This window comes from Rana temporaria, chromosome 4, assembly GCF_905171775.1.
Source record: "Rana temporaria chromosome 4, aRanTem1.1, whole genome shotgun sequence".
NCBI classification, from domain to species: domain Eukaryota; kingdom Metazoa; phylum Chordata; class Amphibia; order Anura; family Ranidae; genus Rana; species Rana temporaria.
Window position 1 is genome coordinate 252,319,410 of NC_053492.1, and position 22,139 is coordinate 252,341,548.

Sequence of the window (22,139 nt, forward strand, 5' to 3'; positions counted from 1 at the left end):
CACAGTTTGAAAAACTGCAGATAGCCAGGAAACGTACTGCTGGAATAACTTACTGCTGGAATTTTTCTTCAGCTATGCTTTACAATTGATTGGCGGTCTTACCATTCACAAATCATGTAATGGGTTAGTTTACCTTTTTAGAAAAAACTATGGAAAAAGGTGAACACTGTACACCTTCCCCAGTCTCTGCTGTACTTACCTCCATGGGTGATGAGATATGAGTGGCCACGCACTAGTGCAGCAGTCTGGGGATTTGAAATCCCCACTCCTCTCCATCCTCTTTCATCAGCGCTTCCAGGAAGGATTACAGCGATACTTGCCAGTGATGATTAATCAGAATCACTCGGATTCTGAGCAGGGGGAGGCTGTACAGTATTAGTTCACCTGTCCATTTTTTTCTAAAAAGGTGAATTTACGCTATAAATGCATAAAACACTCACTGTGTTATATAAACAAACATGTTTTATAAAAGAACACTAGATATACCTTAAAAAGCAGCACTGTCCATTATTTGAGAAATCAAATGCAACTTATAACACAACAACAATGCACCTTTAGCAGAATAAATAAATATATATCTGTGTCTTAATGAGACAGAAGAAGGCTCTGCAACAGCATCCACTTGATCGAGTCTTGGCGAAAGCAGAACATAATGGTTTAGAAAATAATGCTTGGTTCACACTATTATATAGATGCCTTTGCAGCCTTAGGCATGTCCTGTTCTTGTTCAAAGTCTATATCTGAGGTCTGTTCTTGGCGCACAGTCTTCAATGCATGAACTGCATAGTTAATGCTGGTGTCATCAAACCACCTCCAGGATCCCGTAAAGGGGTTGTACAGCATTCCCCTCAGTGTATCTACCACAAAACCATCTGTAAATTACGAGGTAAAAAGGACATTTTATTCAGTAAACTGCAGGTAAGAACATATTTACAGCATATGAATTCCTTTGAGATCAACTCTCAAAGTCATTACATTTAGACCACATTTAAGCAAATGTAATGACCACAAATCCAGAACAAAGAGGGTTACAGTCATAATACTCACTTGATTCAAGTAGTCTTTCAAGCTCTTCAGGTGGGATGAACTTGTCCCAATCATGAGTACCTTCTGGAACAAGGGACATGACCTTTTCTGCTAGCACTATGCCAAGAACATAGGATATCTTGCTTTTATTTATGGTTGTGATAAACAGTGAACCACCTGGCTTCCAAATAAAAAAATCAGATACATATTTGTAATGGATTATTGGCCTCAATATTTATTATTAATAAGTAAAAAATCTTTAACATACACTTGGATGACAGAGTTTGGACAGTTCTGGTACTCAAACCCTCCCCTTTCTCTACATGGACCACCACATAGATTTTGTCAAATTAGAATAGACAATAAGGTAATGTACCGTATATACTCGAGTATAAGCCGAGGACCTAATTTTACCACAAAAAAAAAATGGAAACACGTATTGACTCGAGTATAAGCCTAAGGTGAGAATGCAGCAGCTACTGGAAGTGGAAAAGAGGGTCAAAAATGCCCATTTGAACACCTCACTATGCCCATTGCAACCTCACTGTGCCATACCTCACTGTGCCCATTGCAACCTCACTGTGCCCATTGCAGTCTCACTGTGCCATACCTCACTGTGCCCATTGCAGTCTCACTGTGCCCATTGCAGTCTCACTGTTCCATACCTCACTGTGCCCATTGCAGTCTCACTGTACCATACCTCACTGTGCCCATTGCAGTCTCACTGTGCCATACCTCACTGTGCCCATTGCAGTCTCACTGTGCCCATTGCAGTCTCACTGTGCCATACCTCACTGTGCCCATTGCAGTCTCACTGTGCCCATTGCAGTCTCACTGTTCCATACCTCACTGTGCCCATTGCAGTCTCACTGTACCATACCTCACTGTGCCCATTGCAGTCTCACTGTGCCATACCTCACTGTGCCCATTGCAGTCTCACTGTGCCCATTGCAGTCTCACTGTGCCATACCTCACTGTGCCCATTGCAGTCCCACACCTCACTGTGCCCATTGCAGTCCCACTGTACCCAGAGTACCTGAATTTTTGACAGGCGTCCATTTTTTAAAAGTCGCGGCTTCCTCCTGGCGGTCCGTTCCATGATAGGCATTTGACACTGTGTTCCGCCTATCATGGAGGTCCTCTCATCCTCGAACTCAGTATCCCAGTAGACACTGTGTTCAGTGTTCCACCAATCACAGACATTCTTTCATCCTCAAACAAGAAGATGTCTGTGATTGGCGGAACACTGAACACAGTGTTTGCTGGAAAACTGTCCAAGGATGAGAGGACCTCCGCGATAGGCGGAACAGAGTGTCAAATGCCTATGACGAAAAGGAACGCCAGGATGAAGCCGCGACTTTTAAAAAAAATGGACGCCTGTCAAGAATGCAGGTACACTGACTCGAGTATAAGCCGAGGGGGGTATTTTCAGCCCTAAAAAAGGGATGAAAAACTCGGCTTATACGGTATGTACAATTCAAAAGTGATAGGTTAAAATTCCAACTAGGAGTCTTGAGGACCCATTCTTACTGGAACCATAGCAGAATAGAAGGTGGTTATCAAAAATGCACACTAGAAAAATAGTAGGCAGACGTCTATATTTCAATAATGTATCGACAGTTTAGCTATAGCTCTTTTCTATAATAATGTACTACAAAGTCATGTCCTTGTTACAATACAGTGAAACAAGCCAATTGTCATTTGACCCCCTTAAAGGCAACTGTCTTTATGAAAACTTGAATGAAAAGGTTGTAATATAAAAATGCAAAATAAAAATATACAACGTTATTTATGTCCTACCTTAAGTACATGAAAACAGCTTTGGATGAAGGCCTCAATATTATTCACATGTTCTACAACTTCTGAAGCCACAACCGCATCAAAAGATTCAATATCCTGCTCTGCAACCTCTTCCAGTGCGCAAGGCTTGTATTGGATGAGCTTGTCTAAGGCAGGATCAGATGACTTATGAAGCATCGCTGTTCTAATATTATCTTCCAAAGGGTCAATTCCTGTAACTGCAGCACCTAGTCTTCCAAGTGGCTACAATATAAATAATATGTGGGAAAAGCAGAATAACAATTAACCCCAAAAATGTTGCTGTATTCAGCAATATTTGCTTTCTTTTGTAATGATACACGACAGTTAGGCTTTACTGTTCTTTTCTCCCAGGACAAATCTGCCAAACAGTTCCATCCTACTAAAGACAATGCATTCTCTACGTAGCCATTATAGCAACAGTCATTGAACAAAGAAGCAAGTGATTGTAGAGCCACACAGGCCTATCTTTAAAGTGCTTGCAAACGATCACCTTGTAAACGCAACACATTTATTTTAAAAAGGAAATGAAAGGCAAATCATTTGTGTGTATATATATATATATATATATATATAAAAAATAAAATAAAAATGAAAAAATACACAGTTTTTCCCTTTTTTTAAAATAAGTGATCACATTCCCTGTGTTTAGCTGCATAGGAGCTGAGGGGGAGGAGAAGCAGAAGTACACCGAACTCCCCAGCTTTGAAAGGCTGTTGGAGGAGAGCACACCGAGTTCTCAACATAGCTAGAGAACTGACCATGGTGTGTTCTCCTGCTTAGTGTGGTCAGTTTTAAAAAAAAATAGGAAAGAAGAGTGACTGCCATTCACACCAGTGGTTTCACACAAAGGAAGCAATACAAAGATCAGGATACTTTTTCATACAATTGCATGGTGCAGCAGGCACATATGAATAAGAAATGTTGGATTTACATATTCCTTAGGCCAATCACACAGCCACATTCCCATGGGGTGTGTTGCACACATTTATTTTCCATGGGCCCTCAAAGTACATCCACAGACTGAAAAAAGCTCCCGCACTTTCTTAAAAGGGACTACAGGGCAGCACAGGTGTTTTTTTTTATTGCATACACTGCAGTACAGTAAGGGTTAGGTGTGTCAGTTGGCACGTGTATGGGTCCCATTAGAAATGAAGGACACGTACAACAAACTTTGTTGCAAAGCAAACACACATATAAACAATAAAAGTATAGAAATAAAGCGTTAACCACTTGACATCCCGGCAATTGTCAAAAGACGGCCACAAGGTGGCTCTCAATTGCCGGGAGGACGTCTATAGACGACCTCCGCTCCTCCGGCCACTGGGGGCGCGCCCGCCACATCACTGAAGTGCCGATGCGCGTGCCTGGCGCCCGCGATGCCTGCCAGGTCCCCGCGATCGGCGGATACACAGACAAGGACGTGGATCTGTGTGTATAAATGTGAATGGTCCCAAAAATGTGTCAAAAGTGTCCGATGTGTCCGCCATAATGTCGTAGTCCCAATAAAAATTGCAGATCGCCACCATTACTAGTAAAAAATATCTAATAAAAAAAAAAAAATATCATAATTCTGTCCCCTATTTTGTAGGCGCTATAACTTTTGCGCAAACCAGTCGCTTATTGCGATTTTTTATTTTTTTTAACAAAAATACATAGACGAATACATATGGGCCTAAACTGAGAAAAATAATAGTTTTTAAAAAAAAAAAAATGGGATATTTATTATAGCAAAAAGTAAAAAAATTGTGTTTTTTTCATAAATGTCGTTCTTTTTTTGTTTATTAAAATTAAAAAGCGCAGAGGTGATCAAATACCACCAAAAGAAAGCTCTATTTGTGGGAAATAAAGGACATCAATTTTGTTTAGGAGCCACGTTGCACGGCCGCGCAATTGTCAGTTAAAGCGACGCAGTGCCGAAAGCTGAAATTTCGCCTGGGCAGGAAGGGGGTATATTGTGCCCAGTAAGCAAGTGGTTAAATATTGGAAAAAGCGTAAAAATAATTGAATAAAAACTACACCCCAAGACATTGAGTAAATTATTAAAGGGCAGCTGTAAAAAAAAAAAAAAAAAAAAAGCAAAACGATGAGGTCAATTTACTAAAGGCAAATAGCTGTGCACTTTCTAAGACATTTGTTTCAGTGCTTGTAACCCAGGCCTTAGTAAATGAGGATGCCCATGCAGACAAATCTAAACCAAAAAAGGCTGACAGGTGTCCTAAGATGGATTGAGCAGCTTCTGTAAAAAAAAAAAAAAAAATATGTAAATTATGGTTACCTCAGATAAAAGTCCTCCACCACAGCCAACATCAAGGATTTTTATGCCAGACAGAGGGCACCCAACATCATGATAGCTTTTGCTCATAAGAACATCTCTAGAAGAGAAGATCAGACAATAGTGTAACAATGAACTGTCCCACATGTACTTAAGTTAAAAATGCTGTAACTCAAGAGTAGTTTTAATCTTCCTATCAAAACACTATGCAAGAAGCATTTCCTAAATCTGAACTCTGGGCAAATTTGTTTTCCCATGCAGTGGGACTGTGATCGCACTGCGTGGGTAACGGCTCGTTTTATTCTAGGGGAGAGGACAATGGATGACTGTTTGGCAGTAAAAACATTAAATCCTATCTAATGGTTATTGCTAGCCACAGATACTTAAATTTTCTGTAATTTTAAAGCTGAACTTCAGGCATGTTTTTATTACCATGTTTCCCTGAAAATAAGACCTAGCATTATTTTCCAGGAGGGCTGCGATATAAGCCCTACCCCAAAAATAAGCCCTAGTTTAAAATGCTTGCAAAATCCTATAATCCACTATTACAGTATTATATAATGTACAATGTGTGTGTTTCTGTAATATAATTGCGGGGAAGAGAGCTCTGGTGGGTCACGGAAGCGCAGAGCAGTGCTATAAGGTATTTGGCACAATTATATTAGAGAAACACACGCATTGTACATTATATTCTACTGTAATAGAGTGGATTATAGGATTTTACAAACATTTTAACTCATTTCACACTGGGGATTCCTGACAGGCAGGGAGAGAGAGAGAAGACAGCTCATTACAAGGTATGACCTACCCCAAAAATAAGCCCTACTGTGTCTTTTGTTTCCAAAATTAATATAAGACCCGGGCTTATTTTCGGGGAAACACGGTATGTAGTTACATTGGTGCAACTTGAACCAATGAGGAAAGGCAGAGCATCTACGTCAAGATCCCCACCTCACCCAATCAGAGATCGCCATGTTTTCATAAAAAAAAAAATGCAAGGCATTCTGTGAATGGCAGCCATGCTGATGGAGCGAACGGCCCCCTGTGTTCACTATGCAGAAGGGCAACTGCTCAGGGACATGACCCAAAAGACCTTAGCCATCACTGTTGTGCCGCCGATTACGAGAGTCATTCTCTTACTTCCACAGGGGCAGATCCACATAGAAATAGATGGGCGCAGTGTATCAGAGATACGCTACGCCGCTGTAAATTACTTTTGGCCAGTTCGAATCCCCAAAGAATTTGCGCCATAAGTTACGGCGGCGTAGTGTATCTCCGGTGGCGGAATTCAAATCGGCGATTAGGGGGCGTGTTTCATTTAAATGAAGCGCGTCCCCGCGCCGAATGAATTGCGCATTCTCCGTTTCGAAATTTCCCGACGTGCATTGCGCTAAATGACGTCGCAACAACGTCATTTTTTTTAACTTAGACTTAGTGAATTACGTCCATCCCGATTCACGGACAACTTACGCAAAAAAAAAAAAATTCTAATTTTGACGCGGGAACGACGGCCATACTTAACATGGCAAGTCTAACTATACGCCGCAAAACAGCAGCTTTAACTATACGCTGGAAAAAGCCGACTAGAGACGACGTAAGAGAATGCGACGGCCGCGCGTATGTTCGTGGATCGTCGGAAATAGCTAATTTGCATACCCGACGCGGAAAACGACATGAACGCCACCCGGCGGACGCCAAAGTATTGCATCTTAGATCTGAAGGTGTACGAGAACGTACACCTGTCGGATCTAACCCAGATGCCGTCGTATCTTGGTTTGAGGATTCAAACCAAAGATACGACGCGGGTAATTTGAAAGTACGCCGGCGTATCAGTAGAAACGCCGGCGTACTCGCTCTGTGGATCTGCCCCACAGTGTTCCCATTGGTATGGAATATGCATACCTATGCAATAAGAAAGAAACCGGAGTTGAGCTTTAACCACTTTCAACTGCAAAAACAAGGAGAAAAAAATGGCACTGATGGAGGTAGGATGGAGGTAGGTTGTTGTCTTTATCTATTCAAACACCTTTGCCATTAAAAGACTGCTGGAAAGGTTAGTTTTACACTTGCTCTCCATTAGGTTGCACAGAAAAGATCTTGCTTTGAAACCTCCAGCCTAATGATCTCCTAACATAACCATGTACGTATTTTGTCATTTTCCTCTTTAATAACTAGGGGGGGGGGGGGCTGTCACGCGACGCAAGACCTAAAACATAAGATTGTACATGTCTACTTCATCTCTTTTGAATATAAATGCTTTTCTCTTCAGGATTCAAGCACGGTTTGCTCATTCTAAAGTACCTTAGATAGTGCTTTTGTATTAATACACATTATGGCTATCCAAAGACCCTTGTTTCTCTAGTTATAAAACCACAAGCATGAAGAGTAGAGGCCATTCTTACTGCCAAATAGAGTGGAAGATTATAAGGTACATCGATGTCTATAGACATTAAAAAGAAATCCAGCAGCACACATTAAATCTTGCCGAAAGCCAAAGACTGCCCTCTACTCCAACTTGTCCTTTCTGCATCCTTAACGTAATCCTGTATTCAAGCAGATCCAAGTAATGCAAGCACAAGACTGGACCAGGGAAGGAAGACATTTGAGGCCTTCTATTATAATCATCAAGTGTTTGGCAGCAGGCACTTGTAATCTGACTATAGGTTTGATTATGGTCTATGACTACCTTCCCACTAGTGCAGACACTTTAAGCCAACTGAATTCCCAGGAAACGTGGTATTGCTCATTCTTAATGGACTATATCACAACAGGTCATTTGAATAAACACAAGGCCCTAAAGTGCTGGCTCCACTGCATGGACATGCAAGCTTGGATGATATCAACATGCAATTCTATATACATAAAGTCCATTCCTAGTTTAACCCAAAGCTTCAAATGTTGTTAAAATTATCCTATAAGGGAAAGATTTTTATTTTTTTATGTATACATTTGGTTTTGCTCATAGCAGCCCAGATCCTCTTAGTTTTGGGTCCTCCGCCAGTGCTTCTGGATACTCTCCCCTGCTGAGTGCCCCCAATAGCAAGCCACTTGAGCAGGCTCAATCCTGAGCTGCGCTGTGTGTTAATAACACACAGCGCAGCTCAGCCCCACTCTCCTCACTGGATGTGATTGACGGCAGCGGGAGCCAATGGCTCCCGCTGCTGTGTGAACCAATGGGGAGAAAGAGACCTGGGAGAGCCTCTGCCCTTGTGCACAACGCTAGCACTAGTCACATAGCCATATGCCCAGGCCTTTGCTGACATGATCTCTGCGAAAGAAATCAAAGATCAAGCAATCTGAACTCTGATCTTACCCTTCCACAAAAACCAAGCAAACAAATGACTCTTTTCAAGACATGCAGGCAACCAGGAAGGGAGCCTTGAACATAATGTTCTCCTTTATTTCAGCATTGTTGTTTTTTCCATTCTAGTGCTCAATGTAATCCGTTTATAAAAAACGATTGTTATTATTCTATTCTTGTTACTATTCTATTCGTATTATGTACCCCAAAGCCATTTACCATAATCCAAGCATCCCACTACACATGAACTTTTATTACCATTACTCCCTGATTGTGTGATCTCCAACCACTTATTAGTTAGGTTGTCTGAAACCCAATAGAACAGTGGCCCTCAAACTGTGACCCTTTGCTTGCATTTACAGGTGAAACTCGAAAAATCAGAATATAGTGCAAAAGTTCATTTATTTCACTAATGCAACTTAAAAGGTAAAACTAATATATAAGATAGACTCATTACATGCAAAGCAAGATAGTTCAAGCCGTGATTTGTCATACTTGTAATGATTATGGCTTACAGCTCATGAAATCCCCAAATCCACAATCTCAGAAAATTTGAATATTGTGAAAAGGTGCAATATTTTAGGCTCAAAATTTCCCACTCTAATCAGCTAATTAAGCCATAACACCTGCAAAGGGTTCCTGAGCCTTTAAATGGTCTCTCAGTCTGGTTCAGTAGGAATCACAATCATGAGGAAGACTGCTGACCTGACAGTTGTGAAGAAAACCATCATTGGCACCCTCCATAAGGAGGGAAATCCTGAAAAGGTTATTGCAAAAGAAGTTGGATGTTCCCAAAGTGCTGTATCAAAGCACATTAATAGGGAAAACTGTGGAAGAAAAAGGTGCACAATCAACAGGGATGACAGCAGCCTGGAGAGGATTGTCAGGAAAAGGCAAGTTGGGGACTTTCACAAGGAGTGGACTGAGGCTGGAGTCAGTGCATCAAGAGCCACCACACACAGACGGGTTCTGGACATGGCCGTCAAATGTTGTATTCCTATTGGCAAACCACTTCTGAACAACAAACAATGTAAAAAATGTCTTACCTGGGCTAAAGAAAAACAGACCTGGTCTGTTGCTCAGTGGTCCAAAGTCCTCTTTTCTGATGAGAGCAAATTTTGCGTCTCATTTGGAAACCAAGGACCCAGAGTATGGAGGAAGAATGGAGAGGCACACACTGCAAGATGCTTGAAGTCCATTGTGAAGTTTCCACAGTCTGTGTTGATTTGGGGAGCCATGTCATCTGCTGGTGTTGGTCCACTGTGCTTTATTTAGTCCAGGGTCACCGCAGCCGTCTACCAGGAGATTTTGGAGCACTTCATGCTTCCTTCCGCAGACGAGCTCTATGGGGATGCCGACTTTTTTCCAGCAGGACTTGGCACCTGCCCACACTGCCAAAAGCACCAAAACCTGGTTCAATGACCGTGGGATTACTGTGCTTGATTGGCCAGCAAACTCGCCTGACCTGAACCCCTTAGAGAATCTATGGGGCATTTCCAAGAGAAAGATGAGACATGAGACCGAACAATGCAGAAGAGCTGAAGGCCACTATTGAAGCATCCTGGTCTTCCATAACACCTCAGCAGTGCCACAGGCCAATAGCTTCCATGCCACGCCGCATTGAGGCAGAAATTGCTGCAAAAGGGGCCCAAACCAAGTACTGAGTACATATGCATGCTCCTACTTTTCAGAGGTCTGATATTGTGCTATGTACAATCCTTGTTTTATTGATTGCATGTAATATTCGAATTTTCTGAGATTGTGGATTTGGGGTTTTCATGAGCTGTAAGCCAAAATCATCACAATTATGACAAATCACGGCTTGAACTATCTTGCTTTGCATGTAATGAGTCTATCTCATATATTAGTTTCACCTTTTAAGTTGCATTAGTGAAATAAATTAACTTTTGCACGATATTCAAATTTTTCCAGTTTCACCTGTAAGTGACTCTTGGGGCATTATCCCTTCCTCCGACACCAATGGATAAAGCAAAATTCCTCCCACTGATACAAAAATTGGGGCACAATTCCTCACACTAACAATGGGGCTCAGTTTTATGCCAGGAAAGCCACTGCACTTCATTGGAAGAACCCCTTTCCTTCTGGAAACAGCTGGTTAACAATAGCTTGCCTCACTACAATGATACATATGATAATAGAGGCTGTTCCAAAAAGTATGACAAGGTTTGGTCCAAAAGGTTAGCCAAGCCTTCAACGACTGCTGAAGTGCCCTCTGTTTAATGTGTCTCCCCCCAATGCCATTATCTAGGTAGCTGTTGCCTTAATACCAATTCATTCAGACTTTCACCATTTCTGAAATGCATGTCAGGTCTTTTCTTTAATTAGTGTGACCTTCCTACTGTCTGGCTGACACCAACGATGGGGTACAGTTACTTCCATTAACAGGAATGCCAAGGAATGATCCCTCCCACTGACACCAATAACGAATCATAATTCCTCCCTCTAACATGGATGATGTGCCACAATACCTCCGAGTGACAGAGGGATAAGGCATAATTTACCCACTGAAATTAATGATTTTCACTACTGACACCAAAGATGTATATACCATACCTGGCAGATGCCTGAGGAAGCTGGAAATCACTGAAGTAGACACTACTACTCCAGTGATGTTTGCTTGCTTCCATGTCCCTTGGCGAGCTGCTGGCCTGATGCATTCTGAACATAGGAGGGCAGCCACTTGGCAAAGACGCCATTCAGAGAATGCAAAGAATTCAATAGAAAGTGCTCACTAATGGGACAATGTGGAGAGGCAGGGCAGTGACATTATGCTCTGCACCTCATGTAATTAGAGAACACTTTGCATTCATTTAGAAAATTTAAAGCATTCTATAAATGGCACCCATGCCAAGTGACTGCCTTCTTATGCCCAGAATGCATCAGAACGGCCACTCGCCAAGGGACATGGAAGCTAGTGGAGATCACTTGAGTAGTGGTGTCTACTTCAGTGATTTACAGCTTCCCAGGGCATCGGCCAGGTATGGTATAATGCATGGTGGGCGTCCACCTATATTAAGGATGCAGCAGGGCAGCCACTCGACGTGGGACCCAGAAGCAAGTGGATATCATTGTCTTTTTCACTGATTTCCAGCATGCAGGTATAATGTAACCATGTATAAAGTACCCATAACTGGACCTCATTTTTAAGGACCCCATTGTTGGTTAACAGATTTTGAGGACCACTGTGTTAGAAGTACCCTTTAGCTGACAACCTGTGCTATTTTTTTTTAACTCAATCCTAACATTTACCATAGATTTGAAAGAGTCTTTAGGGTTTGAAAAACCCACTATAATGTGATGCAAATAATCATGTATATATAAGTATACCTTACAAAGGGTACACGGATATCATTCATGGCATGCAGAGCTTTGTATATTCCTTCTTCATCCCACCATTTTGCTGACCAAGCCTGAAATTTCTTCAGCTCAGTAGGATCCACTGTTTGAGAAGTTGAGTATGCCCGTCTTAATTGATGTCCATCAGAGAAAAAAAAAAACTTTTATTAAGTTTAAATGCTTTGTCAATAAAATGCTTTTAAAAAGGAAGAGAATTATTATCATTTAGACACAGATGCCACCAAAGCTTTAAGGCTGTACAGCCTAATTAACCACTTAAGGACCCCTTCACGCCGATATACGTCGGCAGAATGGCACGGCTGGGCACATCCACGTACCTGTACGTGGCCCTTTAAGCCCAGCCGTGGGGTCGCGTGGGACCGGATCGCCGCTGGAGTCCCGCGATCTGTCCCTGGAGCTGAAGAACGGGGAGAGGTGTGTGTAAACACAGCTTCCCCGTTCTTCATTGTGGCGCCATCATCATTGATCGTGTTTTCCTTGATATAGGGAAGCACAATCAATGACATCACACCTACAGCCACACCCCCCTACAGTTAGAAACACATATGAGGTCACACTTAACCCCTTCAGCGCCCCCTTGTGGTTAACTCCCAAACTGCAATTGTCATTTCCACAGTAAACCATCCATTTTTAATGCATTTTTTGCTGTGAAAATGACAATGGTCCCAAAAATGTGTCAAAATTGTCCGAAGTGTCCGCCATAATGTCGCAGTCACGAAAAAAAAAAAAAAAAACGCTGATCGCCGCCATTAGTAGTAAAAACAAAAATAATTAATAAAAATGCAATAAAACTATCCCCTATTTTGTGAACGCTATAAATTTTGCGCAAACCAATCGATAAACGCCTATTGCAATTTTTTTTACCAAAAATAGGTAGAAGAATATGTATCGGACTGAACTGAGGAAAAAAAAAAAGTTTTTAAATATATTTTTGGGGGGATATTTATTATAGCAACAAGAAAAAAATATTGCATTTTTTTCAAAATTGTCGCTCTATTTTTGTTTATAGCGCAAAAAAAAAACCTGCAGAGGTGATCAAATACCACCAAAAGAAAGCTCTATTTGTGGGAAAAAAAGGACGCCAATTTTGTTTGGGAGCCACGTCGCACGACCGCGCAATTGTCAGTTAAAGCGACGCAGTGCCGAATCGCAAAAACTGGCCAGGTCCTTTAGCTGCCTAAAGGTCCGGGTCTTAAGTGGTTAAATGTAGTAAACCATAGGAAACACACAAATAATGCCGCAATAAAAAAAAAAAAAAAAACACACACACAAACACACACACACACACCACAACAAACTGCAAAACAAATCACAAAAGTTGCAAACTAATTTAAAAATATATATTACAGTACATAATATTCATAATAATAATGTTGTTTGCTGCTTTTAACCTTATTCAGGCCAATACAGTTGGAATAGATTTTGTACAAATAAATAAACTGGGGAGACCTTATGTGCTTATCCTCGAAGAACAGGTCATGAAAAGAGGGGAGTTGACATCAAAGACAGTAGATTTAAAAATAAATTAAAAAAAACTTCCCTAAGGCCCCTTATATACTAACTCGACTTTAAAGTCGCGCGATTTTGCAGCTGCGATTTCAGAAAATGGCTGCGTAACTCACATCAAAGTGAGACCAAAGTAGTGCAGGGATTACTTTGAAGTCGTACTAATGTGAATGGTTGTGATTGGAAATTATGGGGAATGACTTCTCATGCGACTTTGCAGTCCCAAGTCGCAGGACAAGTCGTACAAGTGTGAAAGGGGCCTAATGGGGACACAGACTGCAAAACATCCTGACAGGGGCTCTATGCCTTTACCAACTAAAATTGGGCTTTGCGATATTTATATACAGTGTATATATTATACAAATAAAAAAAATACAAGCATCAAAACCCAAAGCTTACAGTCTTCTTGTTCTGGCTGCTGTGCTGCCATGTCTGCTTTGTTGGTTGCCAAAGGACAACTTCTGAAGCATAGGTATTACGCTGGAAACTGTTGACAAATAAAAGAAAATAAGATTAATGTGAATATAAAATGGTACATCTACATACTACTAAATATACAAATATGTCATGATATGTCAAATATGCAAGGAGGCTGCATAAGACCCCATTCACATCTAGGCGTTTTTACGCCTGTAGCGCTACGCCTCTGCCGCCAGAGGGCTGGAAATACATGTCCCTCTATGGAGATGGTTCACATCTCCACGCCGAACGCCGGACGCCTGTCGCCTGCGGCGTGAAAAAAGGTCCCGGACCTTTTTTTCAGGCGTCTTCGAGCGTTCGGCTAGGAGATGGCAATCATCTCCATAGAGGGGGTCATCTTGGGACACATCTAGGCGGACAATACCCGCGTTTTGTCGCCGCAAATCGCGGTACAAAACGCCGCTATTTTTACCGCGATTTGCGGCGACAAAACGCCGCGATTTCGTCCGTCTAGATGTGAATGCAGCCTTAATGTAGACAGGCTGCATATATATATATATATATATAAAAAAAATGCCAGGGTTGAAATACCAAAACAGTGGTTCAGCATGGTCCTGCATGTTACTTCAGCAGTGTGTCACAATAAGTTATTTCTTTGAGACACAAGAGCAAAAATATTCATATCAATTCTAATTTTCCTGGCCTGCATACCTTTCCCATACCGTACTAAAACTAGCAGATCACAACTGCAGCCAGACAAAATGCATTTGCAGAAGGAAAATCAACGACGGTAAACCCCATATTCGTGTTATAGCAATTTTACTAAGGCTGCTTTACATTGGGCGGTGGAGCCGCGGTGACGGTATAGCCGCGCTATTTGTAGCGCCGCTATACCGCGATATTCGGGCGCTAGCGGTGAGGTTTTAACCCCCGCTAGCGGCCGAATAAGGGTCAATACCGCAGTATTACCGCGGTTTCCCATTGATTTCAATGGAAAGGCGCGGTATAGGAGCGGTAAACACACCGCTCCTATACCGCTCCAAAGATGCAGCTAGCAGGACTTTTGGAGCAGTCCTGCTACCGCACCGCTTCAGTGTGAAAGCCTTCGGGCTTTCACATTGAAGCCTGCAGGGCATGATTTTTTCATGCGGTATAGCAGCGCTATTTTTAGCGCTGTACCGCGTGAAAAACGCCTCAATGTGAAAGGGGCCTTACAGGTCTAGTCCATCAAAAACCCATATGCCAGTATTTTGTAGAAGCAGGAGCATTTAAAGCGGGGGTTCACCCTATAAACAAAAAAAAAATATTTTTTTTCTTCTAGCATAAAATTTGGCATAGTAGCGCGAGCTACAGTATGCCTGTCTTGATTTTTTTAGCCCCGTACTCACAGTGCAATCGTACATAGAAGATTCCGACTGCCCGTGGGGAATGGGCGTTCCAATCCAGACGGAGGATGATTGACGGCCGGCTCTGGCACGTCACGCTTCTCCGGAAATAGCCAAAATAGGCTTGGCTCTTCACGGCGCCTGCGCATAGTCTGTGCGCAGGCGCCGTATAGCGCCGTGAAGAGCCGAGACCTACTCCGGCTGTCTTCGGGGGAGCGTGACGTGCCAGAGCCGGACGTCAATCATCCTCCGTCTGGATAGGAACGCCCATTCCCCGCGGGGAGTCGGAATCTTCTATGTACGATATAACAGTGAGTACGGGGATAAAAAAATCAAGACAGGCATACTGTAGCTTGCGCTACTATGCCTAATTTGATGCAAAAATGTTGCTATGGAGGGTGAACCACCGCTTTAAGGGTAACTCCACTTCAATGGGAAAAAAAATAAAATAATAGATAGTATATACAAATGCTACACAAGTCACAGCGTGTAATTGAATGTTGAAAGAAAAATGACCTTTGTATGTAGAATACAAATTGACCTAAATTGAGGAAGAATTTTGATTTTTTTTTTTTTTTATTATTATTTTTAAATCAGTAAAGTTTTTATTTTGAAAAAAAGAAAAACAGTAGCAGTACAAAATAACATACATGTACATCGCATTTAAATGACCTAAAGAAAGCAGTGCCACACCTGGGGCAAAGCTATTCAAGCATAAAGCCGAGGAGCAATACAGTAACACAGTAGTAGTTCTGATGCGATCTTTCCGTACATCTGGTGCTCCAACTGTAGGCACTTTAAACATATTATACAAACAAAAAGGGGGGAAAAAGGAAAAAAAAAAAACAGTAGGGGGGAAAACCAGCCAGCCTGATGCCATAGGTACAACCTTCATTAGATCGCTTAGCCCAATTACCTCTCACCTAGTAGTTTATAGAGATGACCCCATCGCACCATTCTACTTTTTTTATTATTATTATTGAGAAGGTTTTATAGCAGAAAGTAAAAAGTATATATATTTTTTATAAAATTGTCAGTGTTTTTTTGTTTATAGCGCAAAAAAATAAAACTGCAGAGGTGATCAAATACCACCAAAAGAAAACTCTATTTGTGGGGGGGGGGGGATTTTATTCGGGTACAGCGTCGCACAATTGTCAGTTAAAAAATAACGCAGTGCTGTATCGCAAGAAATGGCCTGGTCAGAAAGGGGGGTAAACTTCCAGGGGTTGAATAAACCAATGAGCATCAGCTCCAACAGGTGGGATGGCAGGCAGATGTTTGGAGAACTGTGTGCATTGTGATTGGTTATAGAGAATACTTGCTGTGATAGTTACTGGATCGTACCATCCAGTTATGAATGACAAGAGCTGTGTAGCCCCGCCCCTACACGTTCATATATGCCATGAATGCCTAGAAACTTTAGCGCACACTCAGTGCCGCCCTCTGCTTGTACTGCTCGCTGTGTGTCCTACGTGTCATGACTATGTGATACGAAGGAGCCGCAAATGGCTGCATTACCTGAGCGACTCCCTGTACATCGCACACCTCTCACTGAGATCAACAGAGACCACATCGCTCTCCACTACACACTGCCAACACCAGCCTCGGCTTCTAGGCGACAGCCGCCGGAAATGTGCAACCCTGTACACCGCCCCCCTCACACAGAGGAAACACCACCCCGGAAGTAAGACCAGGAAACGCCATGACAGAGAAGGGCAGACTGTTACTTGTGTCTTACCTGCTGACCTCCACCACAGCACTCTCATGTATGAACGTGCTAAAATGGCCAGGCATCCTCCTAACTGTCCCTCACATACAAGGAAGTCTCTCTTTCTATCTTAACCACTTTAGACCCGGACCAATATGAAAGTTAAAGCGGAGGGTCAGCCTAAAAACTATTTTCTAACATTACATTGTGCTCACTCTCGACATTGACAGTACGCTGATGTTTTTTTTTTTTTTTTGCCGTACATACCGGTGTATCGCTATTTTCCCCGCTGGCTTCCGGGTAGTGGCTCCCTCGGGAGTGGGCGTTCCTATGCACAGGCTAAGTGATTGACGTGATGACAAAAGCTTACCCCCGGCGCTAAAAGGCACGTCACGAGTTGCCGAAAGAAGCCGAACTGCGAGTCGGCGCTATACGGCGCCTGCGCACCGACGTTCGGCTTCTTTCGGACAACTTGTGACGCGCCTTTTGTGCCGGGGGTAAGCTTTTGTCATCACGTCAATCACTTAGCCTGTGCATAGGAACTCCCACGGGAGCCACTACCCGGAAGCCGGCGGGGAAAATAGCGATACAACGGTATGTACGGCAAAAAAAAAAAAACATCAGCGTACTGTCAATGTCGAGAGTGAGCACAATGTAATGTTAGAAATTGTTTTTAGGGTGAACCTCCGCTTTAAGGGAAGGTTAAGGACCTGGCCCCTTTTTGCGATTCGGCACTGCGTCGCTTTAACTGAAAATTGCGCGGTCCTGCTATGTGGCTCCCAAACAAAATTGGCGTCCTTTTTTCCCCACAAATAGAGCTTTCTTTTGGTGGTATTTGATCACCTCTGGGGTTTTTATTTTTTGCGCTATAAACAAAAATAGAGCGACCATTTAGATAAAAATGCTATTTTTTTTTTACTTTTTGCTATAATAAATATCCCCAAAAAAATATATATAAAAAAATGTTTTCCTCAGTTTAGGCCGATACGTATTCTACTTATTTTTGGTAAAAAATAAAAATCGCAATAAGCGTTTATTGATTGGTTTGCGCAAAAGTTATAGCGTCTACAAAATAGAAGATAGTTTTATGGCATTTTTATTAATATATATATTTTTTTTTCCTAGTAATGGCGGCGATCAGCGATTTGTTTCGTGACTGCGACATTATGACGGACACATCGGACACTTTCGACAAATTTTTGGGACCATTGTCATTTTCACAGCGAAAAGTGCTATAAAAATGCATTGATTACTGTGAAAATGACAATGGCAGTGAAGGGGTTAACCACTAGGGGGCGCTAAGGGGTTAAGTGTGCCCTAAGGGAGTGATTCTTACTGTAGGGGGGCATGGCTGGACATGTGACGTCACTGATCGTCGTTTCCTATATCAGGGAACAGACGATCACTGACACTGCCACAGAGAAGAACGGGAAGGTGTGTTTACACTCACCTCTCCCCGTTCTTCAGCTCTTGTGACCGATCGCGGGACACCAGCGGCGATCGGGTCCGCGGTCACGGAGCTTCGGACCAGGTTGCAAGCGTGCGCCGGCGGCTGGGCTCGTAAAGGCGACGTACCTGTACGTGCCTGTGCCCAGCTGTGCCATTCTGCCGACGTATATCGGCGTTAGGCGGTCCTTAAGTGGTTAACTGCCCCTTTGTTTGGTCTGATTTCAATCCTTTTAGCCCTAGTTCACATTGAAGCGATTTCACAGGTATAATCGCATGACAAGTCACAGCCTATTGCCGGCAATGACACAGTTCCAATCAGTGCGGCGCCGCATGGATTTGCAAAAGTAACTCCTGCACTACTTCTGGCGACTTCATGTGCGACTTCAATAGACATCTGTGCATGAAGCCACACAGATGTCTTTCAAGTCGCACTGAAATGCGGCTTTGAAATCGTGCCATTTCAGGTGAAGTTGCACAATTTCAAAGCCGTGTTCAGTGTGAACGAGGGCTTAACCACTTCACCCCCAGAAGATTTGGCTGCCCAATGACCAGGCCATATTTTGCGAAACGGCACTGCATCAATTTAACTGACAATTGCGTGGTCGTGCGACGCTGTACCCAAACAAAGTTGATGTCCTTTTTTTCACACAAATAGAGCTTTCTTTTGGTGGTATTTGATCACCTCTGCGGTTTTTATTTTTTGCACTATAAACAAAAGAAAAGCGACAATTTTGAAAAAAACACAATATCTTTTACTTTTTGCTCTAATAAATATCTCACATTTTCTATGAAAAAAAAACAATTTTTTTCCTCAGTTTAGGCCGATGCATATTCTTCTACATATTTTTGGTTAAAAAAATTGCAATAGACCAGTTTAGTCGCTCAGGACTTCTCAGACCCCTATTTGAAGAAGTGCTAAGCGAGGAAACTGGTCTAGGAGTGGTTACACGGTATACCAGGAAAACGTTCGGAATACCAACCACCGTGTGTGTAGTGCTTTGAAGTGAAGAGGGGAACGAACGGAGGAGGGGGTGAGACTGACGGTTTACCTTAGGTCCGCCGAGACCATAATACAACAAGCTTATTGCGAAATTGTCTGTGGCTTGGAGCCCACTGCCGAGTGCCTCTGTTTGTTTTGCTAAATGTGAGTGGAACGTGTGAAGGTTTTTTTACTGTTTTAATAAATTAGTTTTGATATACTTCACTATTGGAGCCACTTTTACTTTTACATGTGGAGCAACTTCTGATTTATGGGAACACTGGTGGAATTGATTATTTCGTTTGGAGATTTATTCAGCTCTTTTGCCAAGCATGCGAATGCAAGGCATATTCTATTGGTAAGCGCAATTCCTTTGGGTGTGGAGTCACTGAGCACTATGGTGTGGTGAAAGGTTTCAAGCAAGATTGTTTAACCACTTCCATGCCAGGCACTTACGCACCTTCCCGCCCAAGCCAATTTTCAGCTTTCAGCCATGTCGCACTTTGAATGCCAATTGCGCGGTCATGCTACACTGTACCCAAACAAAATTGGCGTCCCTTTTTCCCCACAAATAGAGCTTTCTTTTGGTGGTATTTGATCACCTCTGAGATTTTTTTTGCGCAACAACTAAAAAAAGACTGAAAATTTTGAAAAAAAATTACGTTTTTATTTTTTTCTGTTAATTTTTTTTGTAAATAAGTAAGTTTTCTCTTTCAATTACGGGCACTGATATGGCGGCACTGATGGGCACCGATGAGATGGCACTGATGCACATCGATGAGGTAGTACTGACGGGCACAGATGAGGTGGCACTCATAGGCGGCACTGATGGGCACACATAGGCGGCACTGATGGGCACTCATGGGCGGCACTGATGGGCACTCATGGGCAGCACTGATGGGCACTCATGGGCGGCACTGGGCACTCATAGGCGGCACAGATAGGCACTCATGGGCGGCACTTATGGATACTTATGGGTGGCACAGATGGGCACTGATAGGTGGGCACTGGGCATGGATGGGCACTGTGGGGTGGCACTGATGGACACTGTGGGGTGGCACTGATAGACACTGTGGGGCGGCACTGATTTACCCATGTTGCCAGTCAGTCCCCATTTGTGGGCACTGATTGGCATCTTTTAAATTTTTTAATGCTTTTTTTTTTGCCCCCTGTCATGGACCTTGGAGTAATGGAGTGGTTACTGAGCTATATTGAGACATTTCCATTATGTGATAAGCCTGTTTAACCACTTGCCGCCCGCCAATGACAGATTGACGGCGGCAAAGTGGTTGTAGAATCCTGACCGGACGTCATATGACGTCCTCAGGATTCTTAGCCGCTGCGCGCCCCCGGGGGCGCGCATCGCGGCGATCGTTGTTGCGGGGTGTCAGTCTGACACCCCGCAACACCGATCTCGGTAAAGAGTCTCTCACGGAGACTCTTTACCACGTGATCAGCCGTGTCCAACCACGGCTGATCACGGTGTAAACAGGAAGAGCCGCCGACGGCTCTTCCTCAACTCGCGTCTGACAGACGCGAGTAGAGGAGAGCAGATCGGCGGCTCTCCTGACAGGGGGGGCTGCGCTGATTGTTTATCAGCGCAGCCCCCCCTCGGATCGCCACATGGACCACCAGGGATGCCCACCAGGGAAGGGCAAAACAAAAAAAATAGTGAAAAAAAAAAGTAAAAAAAAAAAAAAAAAAGTTTGAAAAAAAAAAAAAAAAGGTTGAAAAAAAAAAAGTATGGGGGAAAAAAAAAGGATGCAAAAAAAAAGATGCCAATCAGTGCCCACAAATGGGCACTGATTGGCAACAAGTAAATCAGTGCCGCCCCACAGTGTCCATCAGTGCCGCCCCACAGTGTCCATCAGTGCCACCCCACAGTGCCACCCCACAGTGCCCATCAGTGCCACCCCACAGTGCCCATCAGTGCCACCCCACAGTGCCCATCAGTGCCACCCCACAGTGCCCATCAGTGCCACCCCACAGTGCCCATCTGTGCCGCCCATGAGTGCCCAGTGGTGCCCATCAGTGCCGCCCATGAGTGCCCAGTGATGCCCATCAGTGCCACCCATGAGTGCCCATCAGTGCCAACTATGTGTGCCCATGAGTGCCGCCTATGTGTGCCCATCAGTGCCGCATACCAGCGCCGCCAATCAGTGCCACCTCATCTGTGCCCGTCAGTACTACCTCGTCGATGTCCATCAGTGCCATCTCATCTGTGCCCATCAGTGCCACCATATCAGTGCCCATAATTGAAAGAGAAAACTTACTTATTTACAAAAAAATTACAGAAAAAAATAAAAACTGATTTTTTTTCAAAATTTTCAGTCTTTTTTTAGTTGTTGCGCAAAAAAAAAAATCGCAGATGTGATCAAATACCACCAAAAGAAAGCTCTATTTGTGGGTAAAAAAGGACGCCAATTTTGTTTGGGTACAATGTAGCATGACCGCGCAATTGTCATTCAAAGTGCGACAGTGCTGAAAGCTGAAAATTGGCTTGGGCAGGAAGGTACGTAAGTGCCCTGTATGGAAGTGGTTAAAGCCTTTGTGATTATCAGGTGTGGGTGTCTTCTGTCGGAGACAGCCCGTCTGAAGATGTAAGTGTTTATGCTAAGTGCCTTTGTACTGTTCTAAAGGTCAGAAGCCTCCTGTCAGGAGCATTGAATTAGCATTCTATTGTCTAAAGCAATGTAACCTCTCAGAGGTAGTAATTAAGTAGACCGGGTTATTGTGTACATTGATTACCCCCTGGGGCTTCTGTCTCAATACACAAGTCTTTCTATCCAAGCTATTGGACCAATCCCTGTTGACTATTTCAAGTCCTCATTTGCATGGTCAAGGAGGACTTGAGTGAAGACTGGATACTTTACAATTGACCAATAGGAAAGCGG

At 43.1% G+C, this 22,139-nt stretch overlaps 1 protein-coding gene across 1 annotated transcript; it reads right to left on the reverse strand.

Annotated features, from left to right (window-relative positions):
* Positions 1-444: 444 nt before the first annotated feature.
* Positions 445-16,789, reverse strand: COQ3 (coenzyme Q3, methyltransferase). The gene is made up of 7 exons (XM_040350142.1): positions 16,628-16,789; positions 13,704-13,791; positions 11,769-11,906; positions 5,123-5,219; positions 2,827-3,069; positions 1,048-1,207; positions 445-872 (listed from the first exon to the last, which is right to left on the reverse strand). Exons 1-7 carry the CDS (start codon positions 16,680-16,682, stop codon positions 685-687), a joined length of 969 nt encoding a protein of 322 aa, XP_040206076.1. The 5' UTR covers positions 16,683-16,789; the 3' UTR covers positions 445-684.
* Between the last annotated feature and the right edge of the window lie 5,350 nt (positions 16,790-22,139).